The sequence below is a fragment of the Copidosoma floridanum genome, unplaced genomic scaffold, assembly GCF_036245765.1.
Source record: "Copidosoma floridanum isolate Cflo_tuat_1 unplaced genomic scaffold, Cflo_Japanese_pri ptg000004l, whole genome shotgun sequence".
Taxonomy (NCBI): Eukaryota; Metazoa; Arthropoda; class Insecta; order Hymenoptera; family Encyrtidae; genus Copidosoma; species Copidosoma floridanum.
In genome coordinates, this window is record NW_028321881.1 from 28,670,667 (window position 1) to 28,691,150 (window position 20,484).

Consider the following 20,484-nt stretch of genomic DNA (forward strand, 5'->3'; position numbering starts at 1 on the left):
AACAGTTGTCAATCATGGTGAGTCTTTAGGAACAAGGAGATATAGAATAATCATTAAAAATGAGCATTCTTTGTATTGTTATAATAATTTAAAAACCGTACGGTATTCACCAGATCTATTTACATTATAATTTGGTTACCAAATTATCTCATACTTCTTTAAATTTCAAAAATTTCTTTTTTAATTTATTTAAAGAGAAATAAGTATATTTTCCTGTATCTTCCACAAAAATTATACTAATAACATAGCTAAGTATTTATATAAAAATTTTTTTTCCACAGTTTATATGCAAGTTTATGGTGAAAAACATGGCTAGATTTTTAAAGATCGGCAAACAATTTGAAGAAATACGAGTTCAAAGTTTAATGAATTGAGAGATACGGTCCATGTGAACTAAGTAAATTTTTATTTTTACACTTGACTTTTTTTTTTTTTTTTTCATTGTTTTTGAGAAAAAGCGAGTTCTTACACTGTGTTTTGTCGTTCAAAACATCATATAAATACGCTTCTACATGTATAAAAGTTGTTTTATGATTTTCATTCCTTTAATTTTGTATTCTAATGTACTAAGTCTTATATAAATAAATAAATGTATTAAGTCCGAAGGTTATTTCCCCAACTATTTTTATTGTATACTGTATGAATCAGAAAATATTGCTTGTAAGTAGAGGTAGAAATACTGATAACATTTTGTATAATTTTAATTAAAATTTGCGTAAAGTTTATATAAGGATCATGTATGTCTATTCCTTTATGCAGCTAATACATAAAATGTGCACAGAAGATTATCTAGAATGTATGTGGAAACTGTGTATTATATTTTTATACGAGTTTATTTGCAACTTACAATGTCAACCTAATTCATTGAAAAAAAAACCACAGCTCATATAGAATTTTTGGTAAGTGAAATAGAAGCTATTTGCATAATTTTTCACAATAGCAATGAATGGTTTAGAATCACTATGAAAGTAAAACGACGGTCGATAAAGAACTGGAAAGAAAACTAAAAGCAAACAACGATCTATGTCAACACTGAAAATCTAGACTGTAAACTAACTTTGTATCCAGCTTTACGTATGCATACTTTTATAACTAAAAAAAATTACGGGGGCACTAGTTGGGGAACGGACTTTGTTCGATTCTTGTACATTTTATAAAACGCCAATACTTATATGGAGAAGCTGCAGGAATCATCTATGTGATTTTATGGTAAATTTAAGATAAAATATTTTTGCTAAATAAATCGTAGAATGTAGCAATACCAAGCAGAATATAGTTCTAACTCTTAAATCGTGCAACTTCTGTTTAGGTATAAAAACACTCTTACTTTGTTAAGCCACTATTATCACTTTTTGACAACAAGTACGTGCATAAGTGTTACAAATTTTGAGAATGGTAGAGTGAATATACCCACGCATGACCTACCTTTCTTCGACTACTACATTTTTTTTCAAGAAATACACAAATCTTATTCAAAGCCTTAGCGTTTTTCTATAAGAGCCTCAAACTTATGAAGCTTAGATTTTGACCCACCTAGTATTACATCAATGGAGCTATAAACCATGATACTAACTTTAGGCACTGGATATTTACTTAGAAGATATTAAAATAATATCGTAATACTGATACAAAAATTTGGGACATTTTTCACAAACAGAGGCGGTGATTTATCATTACTTTTCATATATCAACCCACAAGTAACCGATTTGACACACATGCTAACAAAAAATCAACAATCGTATGAAAAGCTGAAAGCAGTGAAGATCTCATTTAAATTAGCTCTTTACATTTAAGGTGTAAGGTGTCCACACAAATCAGCAAGTACTTGCAACCATTACTCTGATAGTTTAAATAAAGACATGGTAATAAACGTGCTGGAAGATAATTCTTAGCTGATTTCCAAAATGACCATTAAGTATCAAGCAACTCGTGCTTTAAAGGTAACCCTTTAAAATAACAATAATCTTCAGCATCGTGAGATAAGAAAGTTCATAGAATACCCTAATGGAATCAAGCCAAGATCTACAAACGAGAGCGAGCTGAAATTCCCACAGCTAGTACAACATACGCCAGTTTTTTAGAACAATTTTTATTTAGATGGGGGGGGGGGAGATTACAAACGTCATATTACTCCTCAATGATACGAATTTCATCTCCTAGACATTAAACTCTAGAAAAACTGCTATGCATGCACCGTTTATTATTTCCAAGGTAATGATACCACCGCAAGATGTCAACTTGAGTGCCTTAATGTGGTACATCATAGAACCACAGTTCGCGATAGTGTTTGCCTTTAAAGTGAATTACCTCCAAAAAAAATTCAACTTCAGTATCATAATCCAGAGGTAATTAACTTTCTCCTTTCCTATCTAAGTCCTTTGCAATCCCATCTAAATGTAATCATGAACATTGAACCATCCGTGATGGGATGTAGGTACATTTTAGGAGGTTGAATAAATAAATCTTTACCTTTAACTATCGTTTTTAAGGATTGCTGCAGGTGCAAAAATTACTTACCAAAATGCCAATTACGACCAATTTCTGAGAGCACTACTTGTCATACTCATAGAGAATAGATTAGTACATTATTTAGCTATTAACTCACCACTTGCTATTATTGTAGCGTATGACAAAAGAATAATAAAAGAATATTTTAAGCGAGAGCATCGATCATAAACTGACTATCATGACCATTATGTTTATACAGTGGTATACTATGTACAAAAGAAAGGTAAATATCCAACGAACATTTTATTAAGTAACGCAGTAGAGTAGTACTCTAACCATTTTTACCGTGGAATTAATGTTACAGAGAAACAAAAAAAAATTCTTTATATCAAATGACACTTTTCAGTGATGAAACAGTCTCAAGTTTGTATTGGCCATAGTGATTTTGTGTTCATTGCAAGCTTTAATCACAGCTTCATCATTCCTTGAGCCCATAGGTGCTGCAATATATCGTACCCCACTCTGAAAAAACATATAACAGATTTGTTTGTATACATAAAAAAAAAGTTTAAAAAAACCACAAGTATTAAAAAAGTATTACATTCATTATAAACTATTATAAAATTGTGGTAAGAATGTTGATGGTTTAAGATATACATAGGTCTTATATGGAGGGTTACTAGTTGTAAAATAAGTTTACTGGCTGTAAAGGTAATGTACACCACCAGAAGTAGTACTATACTACGAAAGCTCAGTCAAGATAATAACTGAATGCGAGCAAGTGAATGTGCAAACAAGCGTAAAGACATGTTTTTTCATTAAAATACATGAAAGTAGATGATTGAAAAGAGCTTTTAGGATAGGTTTTAGTTGTTACTTCGGTGTTTATTAACTACTTTAGTGACTTTTGACTACATAGATATACTATAAATAATGAACCAATCAAACTAAGTAGGCAATGGTAGATAATTAGTAACCAAACTATAAGAAGGAGAAGTGAATCCCTTTTTCTTGCACACTCAAAGAGTAAGGGTACAAAGAAGAACTACATGAATATTCGGGCAGCAATTTTATCCCCTGCAATGCCTCTCTACTAGTAGGAATGTGCACCCTGCGCACTCCCTACGTTAACTCCACACCAGCTAGAATTTGTGGTATTAGAATAAACCTTTGGTAAAATTTTTTCAGTTATAATTAAAAATAGGGAGAAATAACAAAATTTCTTAAAGTTCCTGAAAAATAGAGAGCAAGGTTTGCTTGAAAATTGCTGTTAAGAGTGTTTGTTGTTTAATAAATAATGTTCTACTTTTCATAACAAAAACACAGAAATTTTTAGCAGTCAGTTTTGAATAAATTACTAGAACAAATAAAAACTTATTACAGTATAGATTATAAATGTGTCAACTTATCAGATAGTAATATTCACATAAATTTTATAGTTGAAATATTAAATCATAATTTGAAAAATCAAGCCATAATTGTACTGATACGACAATAAAATATTTATAAGGGCTTATGCAATGGTATTTATTGAAAATAATTAAATTATTTAATTATATAATAAAAGTAAAAATCACAACTAAAGAGAAAACTGCGAACAAAGCTTATGCACTAGAAATAACTTTAAATACGGAAAATCCATCTTTATTACAATTTATTTTCTACAAAAAGCAACTTTCATTATTCTTAGCGTCTTCTATGACTATTAACAAATCCCAAGGTCAAAGTTTTGTCAACGTTAGTTTAAATTCAAATTATTTCAATAATTTTTGTGCAATTAAATCTTTATTTTTGCATCTAAAAAAAGTAACACTTAACTAATCATGTGGTATTGAAACTGTTTTTTAATTAAAACTTTATTTTAATTTATTTGAATTGTGCTCTATAATACAAAAAAAATAATATTTATGATTATTCTATGATATAATATTTTTATTAAATCATAAGCAATAAATTTTTTAAAACTATACAAATAAAAATATTGATATTGAATAAGGATAAATTTCTTAAAGTGTTCAAATCAATTTAAAAAATCTTGTCTTATGACATGATAAAATAAATTTGATAATTATTCTATACCTCAACTCAAATTCCTTTAAGCAATAGAATGAGACTTTTCTTAAAGCTTACCAAATTTTTTTTCCTTATTTAGTTTATCTATTAACATCCATTTTAATTTTTTTTTTTGACGTAATTACTTACATTTACAAAAAGTTTTAAAACTCATGTCATGTACCTTCAATTAAAGTTTTATTTCAGTAGTTACCAACTCACTTTTTTCAATTATACGTTGTGCAAGGTATAAGTAGAAGAAATAGGGCCTTACTTCCATATCAAAATTGTTACTTTTTATTAAGGAGATATACAGAGTGACTGTTCTTTTGTGATAGTTAGAGCTACTGGAAAGGAACACAGAGTAATTTTAAAATTAGTTGTAAGCTACCATAGTATTTTTCTACTATGTTATGAGATTAAACATTCTAAAAAATACAATAAATCAACTCGTATTAAAACTTAAGAATAATAATCCAACGAAAAAATAGCAAAACATTTACGGTGGTGTGGAAATTTGCAAAACAACTTACGTTTATATTATAAAAACAAATATGTTAAAAAATTTGTTTTCAATCTAACTAAACCAACGAACGAACAGCTGTAATAAGCAAATATTCTCTTATTTGGTAAGAGATTGTGGAGAGAGTACATATAGTATTTGTATTAAGATCTCACGTGTACCTATTGCAGGATTTTTACGTATCGTATGTTCCTAGTCTTTACCTCCCTTATTCCTTTTTTCCTAGTTATTATCCTTTTCACCAAGTATCCGTGTATTTCGTGTGGTCCCCTAAAAAGTTCCTCTCAGTCAACTTAGTCATCCATCCTACTGGGTACTATTTATAAGGTGCAGCAGTTGTCTCAATTAACATTTTTGCTGATTTGCCTAATGCACACTACAAAAGTCAGCAAGGACTGGCCTTATAGCATGAAAGACAAAGAAGTTTTGACTAAAGCTTTGCGCAAAGTGCGTTTCTTCCCGCCAGGTTCTTAGTAAGTATCCTGCCCTCGGTCATCGAGTGCAGAACTTAATTACTACTTTTGTAGTAACTTGCTGAAGAGTGACTTAATAGTCTTTCTTTTCTCTGTCTTTTATTTGTACAAGTTATATAAAACCAACTGAAGAAAAAGTTTGAGTAATTTAAATCAATTGTTAATCATTGTCAATAATCCATTTACCAAAGTTGCCTAGTACTCGAAACTGCTAGAAAAAATGTTGGTACGTTAACCCAGACAATTCATGTAACTTTCTCTCTTTTCGATCTTATAAACAAATAAATACTTGGACTGTCTGCTGGTCCCACTGCTTATAAAGGACTGTGAAGCTACATTCCGCAACCTTTAGTTCCAAACAAAAGTAAGATTAAATGACAGTAATAGTTATTTCAGAAAAATAGTAGCAAAGTGTGGTTGAGTCTTTAACTATTTAATTATTAACTTAATGTTCCCTTATTACCATTTAAAAAAAAACAATAAACACCATTCAAAGAAGCATGTCATTGAATGATGTGTACCCAATGTATCTGCGTAGATGTGTATGTGCTGTGCCTTTGTAGAGAAATTAATATATGCGGTATTTTGTTTTGATTAAGAAAAAAAAAAAAAAAATCATAAAATAATAAAAAAAATAATACATTAATTAATAAATCATGAAATTGACAAAAAAAGTATACCATCAGAAAAATTATTAAAAAAAATATTATAACATTGACTATTAATAGTTTTGATATAAGTGCAAGAATTCACTTGTCGATCTGCTTAGGCAAATAAACAAAGAGAACCCAGAAGTTGTTAAATGTGTTTTTTATCATCGTTGTTGCAAGGTTTCGTTAGCTATATTTCCTGACCTCATCAGGCTAAAAAAAAGTTAACGAATTAAGTAAAAACTACATGTATTACAATAAACATTACATCTCACAATAACAGAAAAGAAATGTATGTGAAAATGTATCGTGGAATACAGTTTAATATATTTTAAATTATGAGTCGAAGGTACGTACACAATATACATACATAACTACACACAGTCATATAAATATAACTAGAAGGGATTGAAGGTTTGACTAAGCGGATTGCATAATATTTAAACGCGTGGCAGAAAAGAGCTGGGTGATAACAACTTATAAAATTTGACATACGATCAAAATAATAGGACTGGAGTTATAGTTTGAAATAAGATAGTTTACCTTTACAAATACGATTCAAGCCTAGAGTGTCTTCCTTTTTATTTGCAGTATTCTTAAGCTTGTCAATATATAACATTTCTACGATCAGTTTTTTTTGCCAATTACCTTCTCTATGTAAAATTTTTGGATTGTCTGACGAAACGTTGCAACAACGATGATAAAAAACACATTTAATATCTTCTAAGTTTTCTTTGTTTATTTGCCTAAACAGATTGAAAAGTGAATTTGTTTACTTATATCAATATTATGATCAAAGATAGCAACATCATGAATACGATAAACGATTGTATAAAATTGTGTACTAAATAATAGTAGAAAAATTAAAATAAGTGATGTCTTTTACTACACCTACAAATATACACATCCACATAAGATCTGCTAACTAAAGCGGTCTATCTACTTCTATCTTAAATCTACTTATCAAAGCGGTTTGTTTTTTTAGTCCTGCTTTAATAGTTGATATTCCTTATCCTGGATCTACTTATTAGAGTTATCTTTTTCTAACTTAACAAGAACTTCACTTACAAAACCTAGTAGCTGAAAGAACTGTTCTAGAAAAAAATCAGATTTTCTTAATAAACAATTACAATATTATGAAAATTATTATAAACCAAACAGGAACTGAACGGAAAAAATAAATACAAAATACAAGTAGTATGCACATTTCAGAAAAAAAATTCTTACAGTTCAGTCATTAACGTTCAACTGGAATGCAATAATTGTAAAATCCAATGAAACACACGATTTAATGAATTATTTGTTATTGTTTTAAAAGATGAATGCTTTTTAATATGAAAATAACTAATACAGCATTTAAGCATGGACCATCGTGCTCTCTCCTAATCTAAAGAGGGAAAAAGGTCAAGTTATATGTCAGATACTCTCTCGCTGTGCAAAAGGAACTTTCAATCATACACCACGCACTAGACGATGCTTGCATAGCAAATTGAATATATACTAACACATTATATGCTAAAAATCTCTGCGCCGTATTGTCTCTTTGTAGCTTGAGCAGAGGGTACAAATATATGCACGCTTGGTTGCTCTCGGTTACATTAGTTTCTAAACGTTACACGTAGTACACGTGTACACGTATCTTTCCGTCAGCAGGCGTAAACATATAAAATATACTGTAAATTCATTATACATGTATACGCCAAACAAGCATTTAGACTGGATACACACACACACAGACACGTTCACACGTGCGCACACGCACACATATATAATAGTGATCTTAAAGAGTTATTCCACAGCCCTCTTCACCACCTCTCAATTCATTGGCCCTCCCCCCCTTCGTTCCCATTTAGCCCCTTCTAAGGAAGGTAAAATTCTAGCAATTTTCATATAATTTTTATTGGGTTTAATTATTAGTTTGCCCCTTCTCAGCCCTACGCTATTCCTCCCTCAGCCCCCCTCTAAATAAGGTAAAATTCTATCAGTTTCAAATGTATATTAATTAGGTTAATTTTTTGTTAAGCCTCCCCCTTTACCACGCCTGATAATGTTGTCATTTAATAACTGGAGAACCAAATTACGATTCAAAAGAACTTCCTTCAGCCTTCCATCAGCAGCATTTCTAAATGAAGTAAAATTATATTAGTTATCATGTCATTTTTACGTTAACTACTTTTACCACCCCTACTCTTAGTTCTCTTTATACTTTTAAAGAAAACTCCTTAGCCTTCTCACAATTTTTACACAGCTACTTTTTACCACTCCTTAGCTAGACGTTGTTATTTCTTATTCAAATATCATAATTATTTAAGCTGTACAATTTGCTAACACGCTTCCACCCTGTCAGTTTTGACCTATTTTTATTGGGTTGAATTTTTGTTTAGTCTCTTTTCACCTCTTCTCTTAACTTTATAACTCAATAACCGGATAATCTAACATAATTTCAAAGAACTTTCTCAAGTCCCTCTTTAGCCGCACTTCTAAATGAGGTAAAATTATATCAGTTTTTACATCATTTCTAGTTACATGACTATTCGCACCTTCTATCTCAGCTCTCCTTACAGTTTTGAAAAAACCCTTATTTTTAGCATACTAGCACATTTTTACACCATCATTGAGGTAGTACTATGATGCACTGGTATTTTTTTTCTTAAATTTTCTAATAGCTCATTAACTGGATCCCACTTTAGATGGTTTTTAGATCTCTTTTCATATTGTAAGCGATTAAAAAAAAGACAAAAAACTAACTTAAAAATTTATAAAATGGTATTTATTGAATGCACACTACTTGTGTTTTGACTTTTCAACTACTTTACTAAGTTTTTTTTTTATTTTTTTAACTTTAAAAAGAAAACTAAAAAAAAAGTATTTAACTGATTAAAAAGTTGGGGGATAAACGCACAGGGCGCACAGAGGGGTGGAGCCTCACTAGTGTATATTTATTTATGTATCGTATGTATGTATCATATATTTTCTTATACACACGCATCCAACAAAAAAATTCTTTTCTGTCTTATCCGTAAATTATTGTGTGTAGCATGTTAAATGTATAATTATCGTTATTATTTATAGATATATGTATGTTATATTTCGATTTCTTCTGTCTTTTATGATGCATGACAGAAATCTAATAAAATATTGTTTCGAAATAAAATAAAAATATAATAATAATTTTTTTTTCCTTTCGAACGTGATTAAATTTAATTAAAGGAAGAAAAATAAAATCTAATATAGTGTAGAAATTATAAGGAAGAAAAAAAACACACATATGGAGAAAATTATACAAAAAACATAATAATAACACGGTGAAACTGGTCAACGAAAACGATAACCCAGTTGGTGCATAGATGACAGTATCTGAAGCGTTGATGGGGTGCATTAACGCCAATTTCTCGTTTTATCATGCTATCAAATCCATTTCTATGTTTGATGGAAAAAATATTCCATCCAAGGACTATACTCAAAATGTTAGAAATGGAAAAAGTTGGGTCAGGGGCGATTGAAAGAATCTTTATAAAAGGGCAGTATAACCTATGATAATAAGATACCACCTTAAGGCATTTATGATACATTAAAATTTATTGAATATCAAAAAAATGTTTGTGATAAATAAAACCATTCTTTACCACTAAACTCAGTTGCAGAAAAAGCGTCAATGAAAAGATCAATCAGCTGGTGAATATTATGATTATGTAGACCTACTGCTAAACAGTTTAATACATGTAACGCGTATATGATGACCCCGGTAAGAGACATTGTTACCGTTGCGTTATAACTATTTTACATACGTTCTTTTTTTAATTTTCATAAGTTTTATAATCATCTCAACACAGTGACAAACACAAAGCTACTATGTAAGCTTTGCGGGCACGGCGACTCTCAGGAGATGATTGGTCATGATCGGTATCCTCTGGGGCCGCTTGTTCTTTGTTCGAATTAAAAAAAAAAGAAATACGTGTCAAAAGATGGGGCTGGCTCTCTCTTTTACAAATTGTAGCTCTGGGATATTTTAATTTTCATACTTCTTGTTGCCTAGCAATTTCATTGATAAACTTTTAAGAGACGAACGAATAAATAGATGTATGCCGCTTATTGTTTAGCAGTTTCCTGTGAATTCTGGAGGCAAACAGCTTGTTTTGATTCTAACTTATAAATCGTTCGAAATCCATTTTTTAATCTTGTTCTTGTTTTTTGGTTGTGCGATAAACAGACATAGTATAACATAGGTTTACAAGAGGACTCGCACTTATAATCAGCAAGCATGTATGTGCGATATAACCTGCTTCCCTAGCCAATTCCTTTGATATGCGTTGAGATTGGAGAGCCCAATGGGAGAGGGTATAATGCCGGACACACGATACCAAGGACTACCTCACAGTAATTTGAGAATTAATTTTAATAACTTGTATTAACAGTAGAATAGATATCCTAGTCAGCTATTATCATCGCATTAAATCAAATAAGTTAATAAACACCAAGTTTACAATTAATATCATAATACTCCTACGCATTAGATGACCAAGGTACATTCTAACCCTAAGTCATTAAACAGAGTAAAATTTATCCTAGTATGGAATAACATTACCTTTATAAGGAAAATAACACAAATTAACTGGTTTAATATACAATTAAGTCTCAAACACGTCGAACAGTAAGAATTAATTTTATTAATACTAGTTTAATTGAAGTATACTTGCCACGAGTCGATGAAACGTAGGACACGATGATATGTATCCATATGCGTACTACTCACTTAAACCTAAAAGGACAAGGCAACACTTATCGACTGATTTCTAAACTCACAAATTTCTTCTAGTTACCGGGAGACCTTTTACCCTGTACTTAACTCGTTGCACATGAGATCCCGATAAAAAAAGACAACCCTATTAAATCCAAACAATATCGTCACCCACCGATTTATAGAAAAGTCTTAGAAGAACATGTAGAAAAAAGAACTTAACGATGGATCAATTAAGTCTTTGATTACATTTTATCATTCACCTCTCTGGATTATTTCTAAAAAACTTGATAGCCATGGCAATACAAATTTTAAATACAAAAAGAGTATCGATGTCAAGAGCCTATTTTAAAATTTCCCGACTTTAGTTAATCATTTAAGTTAACAAAAGATGCATATGACTAAGCTATTAGAGCGATATTGCAATGCATCATTTTCGCTCTTCCAAAATTAGATGAATGTGTAATTGCTCAATAAACTCAAACTTAGACATTCTCGCAGCCACATACATTATCTGCATCTTGACCAAGTATATGAGAAAATGTCACAAAAAATACATCACAAGATTCTAGCTCATTGAAAAGGAGTTTTTCAAAATTAGTAGCCTCAATATCATACGCTAGTGATATAAATACATCAATCACTGGAATAAAACCCAATCGTTCTAAAAATGAGTCAATGCTACAATTACCAGTTGAAGATATAATTAACCTTAGTGCATTATCAACAACAAGTGCGTTTTCCAAAAACAACCCAAGTGATACTGAAGAATCGTCAAGAGACGATACACAACCACCAGTGTATATATATATACATATATATATATGTATACATATATGACCCTAGACAAAGTGGATAACAAAACAAACTGACTGAAGCAGAAGTATACTCCAATACCAATACTAATTCTGACTCAGATGTGACAAATACTAAAATCTCTATTACACCCATTTCACAAAGCAAAGGTTTAAATGGTTTATTAAGTTATAGCACACCAACGCACACGAGTACTTCTGTAACTGCAAAAAACAGGTGGTTGAAAGCACCAGGTTTGAAACAAATAACAGAAAAAATTCTGGATAACTTAAATGAAAACAAGGAACAAACATACTGCAATTAAAATAAATTAATAAAGTAAAGTATTGCAACCTAATTTTATGCTACTATGAGATTTTTGCCTTTTCCAACCAATTAATCAATACAAACAACAGTAGAAAAATATATACGTAAGTCTTAGTGATAGCAGTTTTACAGACAATTATATGAATGTGAATAGAGCTAAGCTAATAAACAATAAAGTTACCATACGATATGGCTTTGCATACAAAACAGACAATTTGAATCGTTTTATTATTAAAGATTATCAACCAGTCCCATCTGTCTTAAGACTGTTGAGATCAATAGGTGCAATGGACATCAATTATTTGGAATCATGGAAACCAAAAGTTGGCCAACTTTAAATAACACTATATGGAGGACATAATATACTGTCTATTGTTATTAATAAAATACCTACCCATTTGATGACTTTAGAAGGTCTTACAAAAGCTTTTTGATTAGTCAGAAAAATGTTATTGAGACAAAATCTTAAAACTTTCAAAATTTCGAGAACGTGAGATCTTACAGACGAATTGAAACCTGGACTTATAACAAAAATCTTATCAATAAAATTTTATAAAACAGTTATACAAATTTCTATCTGTTACGGTAAAGTCGATTTTTCAAAAATTCAAGAACGGAATGAGATAATACAAACACTAAATGACAGCCCTGGTGGAGGACATTAGGAAATAAATTAAACTTATTGGAAAATAAAAAAGCAACTTTATTGGCTAGGCATGAGAAACCATATTCTTAATTACGTCTGGCTGTGAAGTAAATGTCTAAGAAAAAAGATCGAAGGAATAAAAACAAGAGAACCCCTAGTACTCACTAGTACACCCATTAAGGATCTTGATAATGTTTGCATTGTTACCGTCGGTAAATTAAAAAAAACACCAAATGATAATTGCCATTTGCTTACCATAAAATGTGATTCAACTAAGTACATCAAATTAGTTCCTGTCCAGATTTAAGATCAAGCACGCTCACCGACGTATTTGTACAAAATCTAATATTAGTTGAGGATGCCCTTAGAGCAATTTTATTAGACAGACATGATACATGATTGTCTGATCTATTGGAACAACATATGAGAAACCTAAGGACAAATCATCTAACTACATGAGCATATCATCCTTAAATAAGCGAATCCTAAGCTAACCTTATAAAAACTTACTCTAAAACATATAATGTCTGCGTAAATTTGGCCAAACTTCCATCTTTCAAACAAAACAAGAGCTTACATACAGCAACAAATTTTACGTCAGATGAACTAGTATTTGGGAAAAGATCAAGGGTGGCCTTCAAGATACCTTAAGATGCAAGGATACGGATATTTTACTTATCCATTATATTTTAAAGATCTTATTACACGACTTCAAGAAATACAAATGGTGGCAGGGAATCGACAGATTAAAATAAAAGTACAAGCAAAAAAGATCTAATAAAAAATTAAAGCCCCTAAATGTTAAACCAGAACATTATGTTCAGGTAAAAAAATAACTTCTCTCCCACAAAATTTGGATTGTTACTATAATCAACCCCTAAAGATAAAAACAGTTTTAGAGGGAAATAATGTATCACTCGAAAAAACGATGCCGAAATCTCGCGAAAAAACACAGACGAATTAAAACTAGCTCTGCAATAATAATATCCTTGTAAGAATTATATTCTAAATGTCTTCCAGAAAAAAAACAACGATGCTGATCACATTTACCATCCTAATAATATAAGTGCAATAAGGTTGTGCATGTTCAAACTATGCTAATCATAGCATCTATAGTATAGAACCACTGAAAGCGAACCATGGAATATTCTATAAGCGAATCAGTATTACAAAAATTAAGAGAGCTGATTAAAGGTAGTGATATTGCTCCATATTGATAAATTTATGTAGAGACACACATGTACTTCAGGATTTAAAAAAAATCTATCGATACTGTTCCGTACAGTTTGGATATCCCAATTGTACTAACTATATGGAAATGGATCACTTGAATTTCAAGATAATGCGACTGCAAAATCTTAAAGCTATACTATTAAACATAATTAATACTGTGGGAAGCCATGTGCAGAATAACATTATTTCATCTCTTAGTATAGAAAAAAAAGACAAACGCCTTTGGAAATTTTTAGAAGCATTGCTAGAGGACTTTTCAGCTTAGTTACAGAAGACGATAATAATTTTATAAGCACTAAAATTAACTATTTGCATGCCAATTAAGAAGAATATATAAATTTGTATGAACAAGATAGCCATATTTTTGCAGCTGTATTCATAAAACTATAGAACAGTACAAAATGCCACAAGTTTACTTCAAAACAAGATGCTGGTATATTAACTTTTGTGACGAGATTTTAATCTTAACAGATATCTGATACATTTTTCAACTCACTTTAGGAGAACTATGGCTCTATTAGATCATATTTTTTTTCCATTAAGGCCTTATTGACATCTTACATAGTTAATAAAGAGATTAAGTAGATGTAAAGTTATTCTTTTCAAATATTTTTAGAAATGTAGCCTACGATGTAAAAAATCTAGAAGGGAACCCAAAATTTGTACCATTGTTAGAGAATCTTTATGCTGGTAAAATAAGCTCTCTACACAAATTGGATGTTCCGCAACCAGAAATTAGAACTATGGTTATATTACATCTGCCACTCATAGATCTAACTCGTTATAATTATTATTCAGTTATGATACCTCAACCTGGACAAAATGGATCTGCCTACATGAAACCATCGTAATCTTACTTAGCAGTAGCAGTAGACCATAATTCGTATTTACAATTAAACGAAGTAATATATAATTGATGTGATAAATTAGTATATAGTTACATATGCTCGGTTATAAAACCGATAAAAGAACCATTTTTTATGCACAAATGTGAAATAGTTATGCTAGTACGACCTGAAACAGAAGTATTTAAACGTTGTGAAATTATATTTATATCGAAAACAGAAAGTCAATAAACTGATTTACCAGCTAATAATTGATGGTTATCTTTGACACCTAAAGAAGAACCATTAAGCATCATCTATTCTATTATAATGTATTGACAAGAGAAATTGAATGGTATGGTTTTTTTACGAATAACTGATAGGTTTACGGTAAAGACATGTAAACTCACTTTAACTGGTGAGCATAGGAATATCACCTAGATCCAATATATCTATCAAGTAGAAGTGAAATTTAACTTAACTGTATTACATGAATTCTTAGAGAACACTTATACCTTACACGACGCTATTAAATCAATTTGAAAACCAAACTTTAATAAACAAGCATGGACCGATGAAAAATAAAATGTACAAAATATAATAAATTAAATGGAGAAAACATGAAACCTAGAGTTGAAGGACGAACAAATTTTTTTTAATTTGAATACGTTCTGTCATAGAATGTTTTATCATTATAATTATAATATAAATAATTATCAGCAAATCAAGAAGTTGTCTTAAAAAAACTCTAAAACATAGTATGTCGGAAAAATGTATGAAACGCACGATTAATCCGCTAAACACAGAACTTATAGTTACTCTACAACAAGAACCATAATATACGAATTAACGGAGTTTCATGTAAAAATTAAAGAGAAATGAAAAATACATAAATCATCCAAAACTAGACCTATCATGAAGATATGAAGTTTGATATTCCTATGCCATATCTCATAAGTTGGAAATATACTTACAATTCGATAGTTATCTTATACTATTTTTCTTTCAGACTTTACGATGAGCCCTGACTATGAAGTAATAACAAAGACTAAAATCGACATAGATCATCTTTTACATGAAGTTATGAAAAAATTAAAAAGTAAAGAAAACATCAAGAAAATGCACATACTTATGGATTTACGTAGCTAAAAATGTTGAGCTTTAACCACCATTGACAATAGTAATTAATTCACTAAAGAACTTAATAAATCATTCAATTGAGGAAAAAAAATTCAAACACATTCTAGTTTCAAGTTGAAATCCACTATTTGTCATGCAACAAAGATGTTTTCACTATCATCGTTGGAAGATAATAACAAGGCTATGTAAAATACATAGGTTCTTACAGCGCTATTCGAAAATTGCAGAACGATAAACTTATGTATTGATTCACTCTCTATGTCAACAATAAGTTGAGTTTACGACATATCAAACATATATCATAACGTGCAGAAAACAACGATGTACACAATATTAGGAAATAAGGCTGATCTTTGCCAAAATTATCGATGTACGAGAGAAAATCAAAAGTAGAAGAAAACGTACTCAATATTTGATACCTCATAGTCAACAAGCTACATCCTACGTTAAAAAAATGCATCCCTCAGTTTTAAGATTTACGTAAGCCTTATAAAAACAACGAGCAAAAGTGTATTAACTAAAATTATTAGAAACGTACATTTATATACACACACACACACACACACACACACATATATATATATATATATTGATGAATAATTCTGTTTTAACTTTCTCAGATTGACTTAAAAAATTGTTTAAAAAAGGGTTGGTTCAAAACAATTTTTTAATGGTATTTCTACTGTACACAACATCAGTAACGAGTAACAAAAGAAATGTGACTATAAGATAAACTAGTCAAAAGTTATACGAAATTCTATAAAAGTCAGTTTTTATCGATTCAAAATTATGTTTACACAAGAAAAAAAAAGCTATGTATCTCTATGTACCAACTCAAGTATGACTTTTATTTACTCACATGCATGTACAAAATAAACGTGAATGGCATGGTCTTACATATTAAACATATACATGTACTCACTTTATCAAGTTTATAAAATAATTATTAATTACAGTCGCAGAATTATATTCACAATGGACCAATAAAAATAGGCCAAAAATCGTCGAAGCGATGGCTGATGGATCTTGACAAAGCATATTATTGCAGGAAAATTATAGTCAGCTGACGCTAAAAAAATACTTAAAAATTTTGAAGTAGGACAGTCTATAGAACAAGAACCTTATGCTACGTGTTATTCGTGTCATAAGGTTGTGTTAAGCTCACTACCGAAAGCAGGAGTTTAAACGGCAAACAGTTTAAGGGTAACATTAATACTACAGGAGCTATTTGACTCTCTACTTGAATCACCGGATAACATGAATAATTAAACAGCATCAATAGTACCAGCGTCCTTTATAGAGAAGAAAATCATTAATATTCATAATACATTAAGAATGGACGTTGGTTGGATAGAATGATCGAAGGGCCAATGAATAAACATTAAATGGAGATACTTCTAAATAAGTTTGGTCCTATGCTATCTTTAAGAGAAAAGCCATGCATCGCACCATACACTGGATATAAGGCTGAATATTACTAACTATGTGGTGCTGCAGTTGTGGCAGCAACCCTAAATGCATTACCAATAATCAAAGTAGTAGAAGCAAATCAGTCACTAGTGCAAAAGGTATATGCACTAATGGATGTCGAAATCACAGTGCCCTATAAAAGTGCAAAATTAATCACAACAATAGAAATCACTACAGATGATCATGAAGAAGGGACTGCTCCAATATTTCGATTTCTGAAAGAAAATCGTACCGGGGCCACAATAAGTCCTTATAAAAAAATCTTATAATACCAATTATATTGTTAAATTTTTTTCACATGAATATTCAATTCAGGATATTTATTTTTCAACTTAATGACAAAAACACGAAGATGTTATTCCCGTTTATATAACGTATAAAACTGCTAAGTGGGTAAAAGACATTCGCCGCGCAATTGTACATTGATGAGCCAACAGCCAAAAGATGATGCCATGAGCGATGAGAGATGAAAATTGTATCTAAATTTCGCTACTTACTGTAACAAACTATCGACAGCAAGAGCCCTCAACGGACTTCAAATTAATAGAGCAAAATATTCATGAAAGGATAGTCAAAAAAATCTCAATAACGATAAACATTTACCATATGAGAACTTAGTAAATAAAAGTGACCTTGAAGTATATAGTTTTTTGTGTAAAACACAAATAAATCTAAAAAAGACTCAACCATTATGCAAAAAATACGTTAGCCTAGTGGAATACGACTGGCAATGTGAGCTTTGCCTTCAGACAGGCTTTATAACCGACCTTGATGTCCTTGACAAATTCATCATTAAATAAAAACCCAGGAGCAAATAAAAGGGAGGTGAAATTAACCATAGTTAATTAAAATAATTCCTATGATCCCTTTCTATGCACTTTCCGAAACAAGTTAAAGGATTTTGAAAAATAATTACCACTTACTCTAGTATATTACAATATGCTATTCTTTTTCTCAGTAATAATTCAATATAAAAAAAAAAACCAGGTGTGAGTCTCGTGACGCCCGACAGAAGTAAAACTTTTAACTTAAATGTTATTAACTCAGTATAACAGAAACTAAGGAAATTGAAGTACACCTAAATGTAATAGGTCTTTTGAAATTTGATATTAAAAAAGAAGAAATTTTAACATTATTACGTATTCCAGCACGCGTGTGTATGGAATACATTGTAACGCGTTAGCCAGAGATTGCTACTAATGCTTATAGTTTATTCCTTTTATTTACCAAGGTACTTTTTATCGTGATGTAATTTAGGAGGGGATCAGGTTATTATATGTCAGGTGCAGCGCTAGATGAAGCAACAGGTAGTGTTGAATAGCTATCATATTTGAATAGCTCTTTATGTATCAGGAAGTGTTCCCTGATACTACACACACTAAGGCACTATTTTGTTGCAGCTGCACTCAACGCTACACAAAACGAATTGAAACACAAAACTATGTATGAATACTAAAAGTTGATGTATTGACATCAACAACAGCTACTTTGATTACAACTTCGACGCTGCACACCACAAAGACGACGGTTCGTGCGTCGTGGCGTGCTGTATTGATACGCTACACTTGGCGTTTTACTCTTATGCTATAATTACAATAGAGGCTTGGACTGACTTTATAACTGCTAGGGTAGGGTAATTGGGACGATCACTTTCATGCATTCATACTCATAGCACCAACACTATCTATTTTCACATACCAGGATTGACTCCGGCGGAGTGCTTATTGATGACTCTAGCAGTGTTACCAGCGTCGAGGGCACCGGGGAACTTATGTGATCATATGTGGGCTGGCTCGTTTGTGTGTGTATGTGTGTGTGTGGCACTAAGTTTCAGCTTCACTATGTCGCAGTAAGTTGGCAGGCGAGAGTCAGCTGGGGCCACGCCACGATGCTCCTGTGCTAACCTCGTAACGAGCTAAAGTGTCTCTCTTGTCCTACCGTACAGACGTACCATATGCTATGCAGCCCACTATACACTATCAACCAAACGTAGCACTACACAGTGGTCACCAATACTAGGATTGCTCCCAGAACACCGACACCAACAGCTGTCGTTTCCAGATCCACTAACTCAACATCGCACATACACACACACACCTCTGGAATACTGGTAGGGAGTATGGGAGAAGAGTCAGGCTATTAGAGAGAGATCTAGCTACGACACCATTTATTAAAAATTTCTTTGATTTTAAATTACTATTCATGCATTTAATATGACATCATTTGTGTACAACCAATTCTAGTTGGAATTTTTGTATCCCACAAATCAAGTTTTCTTTAAATTTTGCCTTACATGAAATTAAAATAATCCACTCTGTCTGATTAAGATTAAGAAAAACAATGGACTTATAGCTATTTTTCATTGTAAAGTTGTAATTTTCCATCCAATTGGTTTTCTATGATTAGTAATAATTTACTATTGGAATTTATTGGTGCTTTTAACTAACTTCTACTTATCTTAAAATTGATAATAAGAATACAGATTTCGGTCAAATGACAATTATTTTCATATCACTTTTGATAGAGACTGAAAAAGAAATCAATTAATAGCTAGAATATGTAGCATGTAGCTTTGCCTTTGAGATATAACATTATTTTTAGAACTATTACAATTATTTGTATAAATCCGTGTAACATATATTTTTGCACCTCAACAATTATTTTCTGTACGTAAAATTATTTTTGGCCTATTTGGATTCCCTTTCGAGATACGACTGTTTTTCTAATTTTGAAAGGTAATATCGTAAAAAAAATTTTTCAAAGATTTTGTCAACATTCATATCAATATTCTAAACATGCCATACTAGACAAAAAAATTTTTTTTAACTTGTTTTTTTCAAGACAAATTTAAAAGGAAAAAATTCAGGTTATTTTTGTGCATAGTCTAACCCTTTTTTATTTTTGTGCATCAATTATGAAATTTCCCTTAGAATTCCCGTGAGATTTGGCCTAATTTGGTTATTTTTGGCCTATCTAGCTTCCTTTTTGAGATATGGCTGTTGTTCAAATTTCAAAAGGTTATGTTGTGACAAAAATTTTTCGAAGATTTTTTAAGTATCTATTATAATTTTTTTAATGCGGCATAGAAAAAAAAATTTTTTTTAATTGTTCGTTTCAAAATACAGTCGAAAAAAGAAATAATTATGCTCATGTTTAAGCTAAGC

At 31.0% G+C, this 20,484-nt stretch overlaps 1 protein-coding gene across 2 annotated transcripts in view; it reads right to left on the reverse strand.

Annotated features, from left to right (window-relative positions):
- Positions 1 to 2,769: 2,769 nt before the first annotated feature.
- The window catches only part of LOC106644600 (bifunctional purine biosynthesis protein ATIC), a 504,490-nt gene continuing 486,775 nt past the window's right edge, over positions 2,770 to 20,484 (reverse strand). For both annotated transcript variants that reach the window (XM_089595708.1, XM_089595713.1), the window contains exon 8: positions 2,770 to 2,971. In XM_089595708.1, coding sequence (XP_089451834.1) covers positions 2,852 to 2,971 — 120 coding nt within the window. In that variant the 3' untranslated portion in view covers positions 2,770 to 2,851. The remainder of the gene's footprint in view (positions 2,972 to 20,484) is intronic.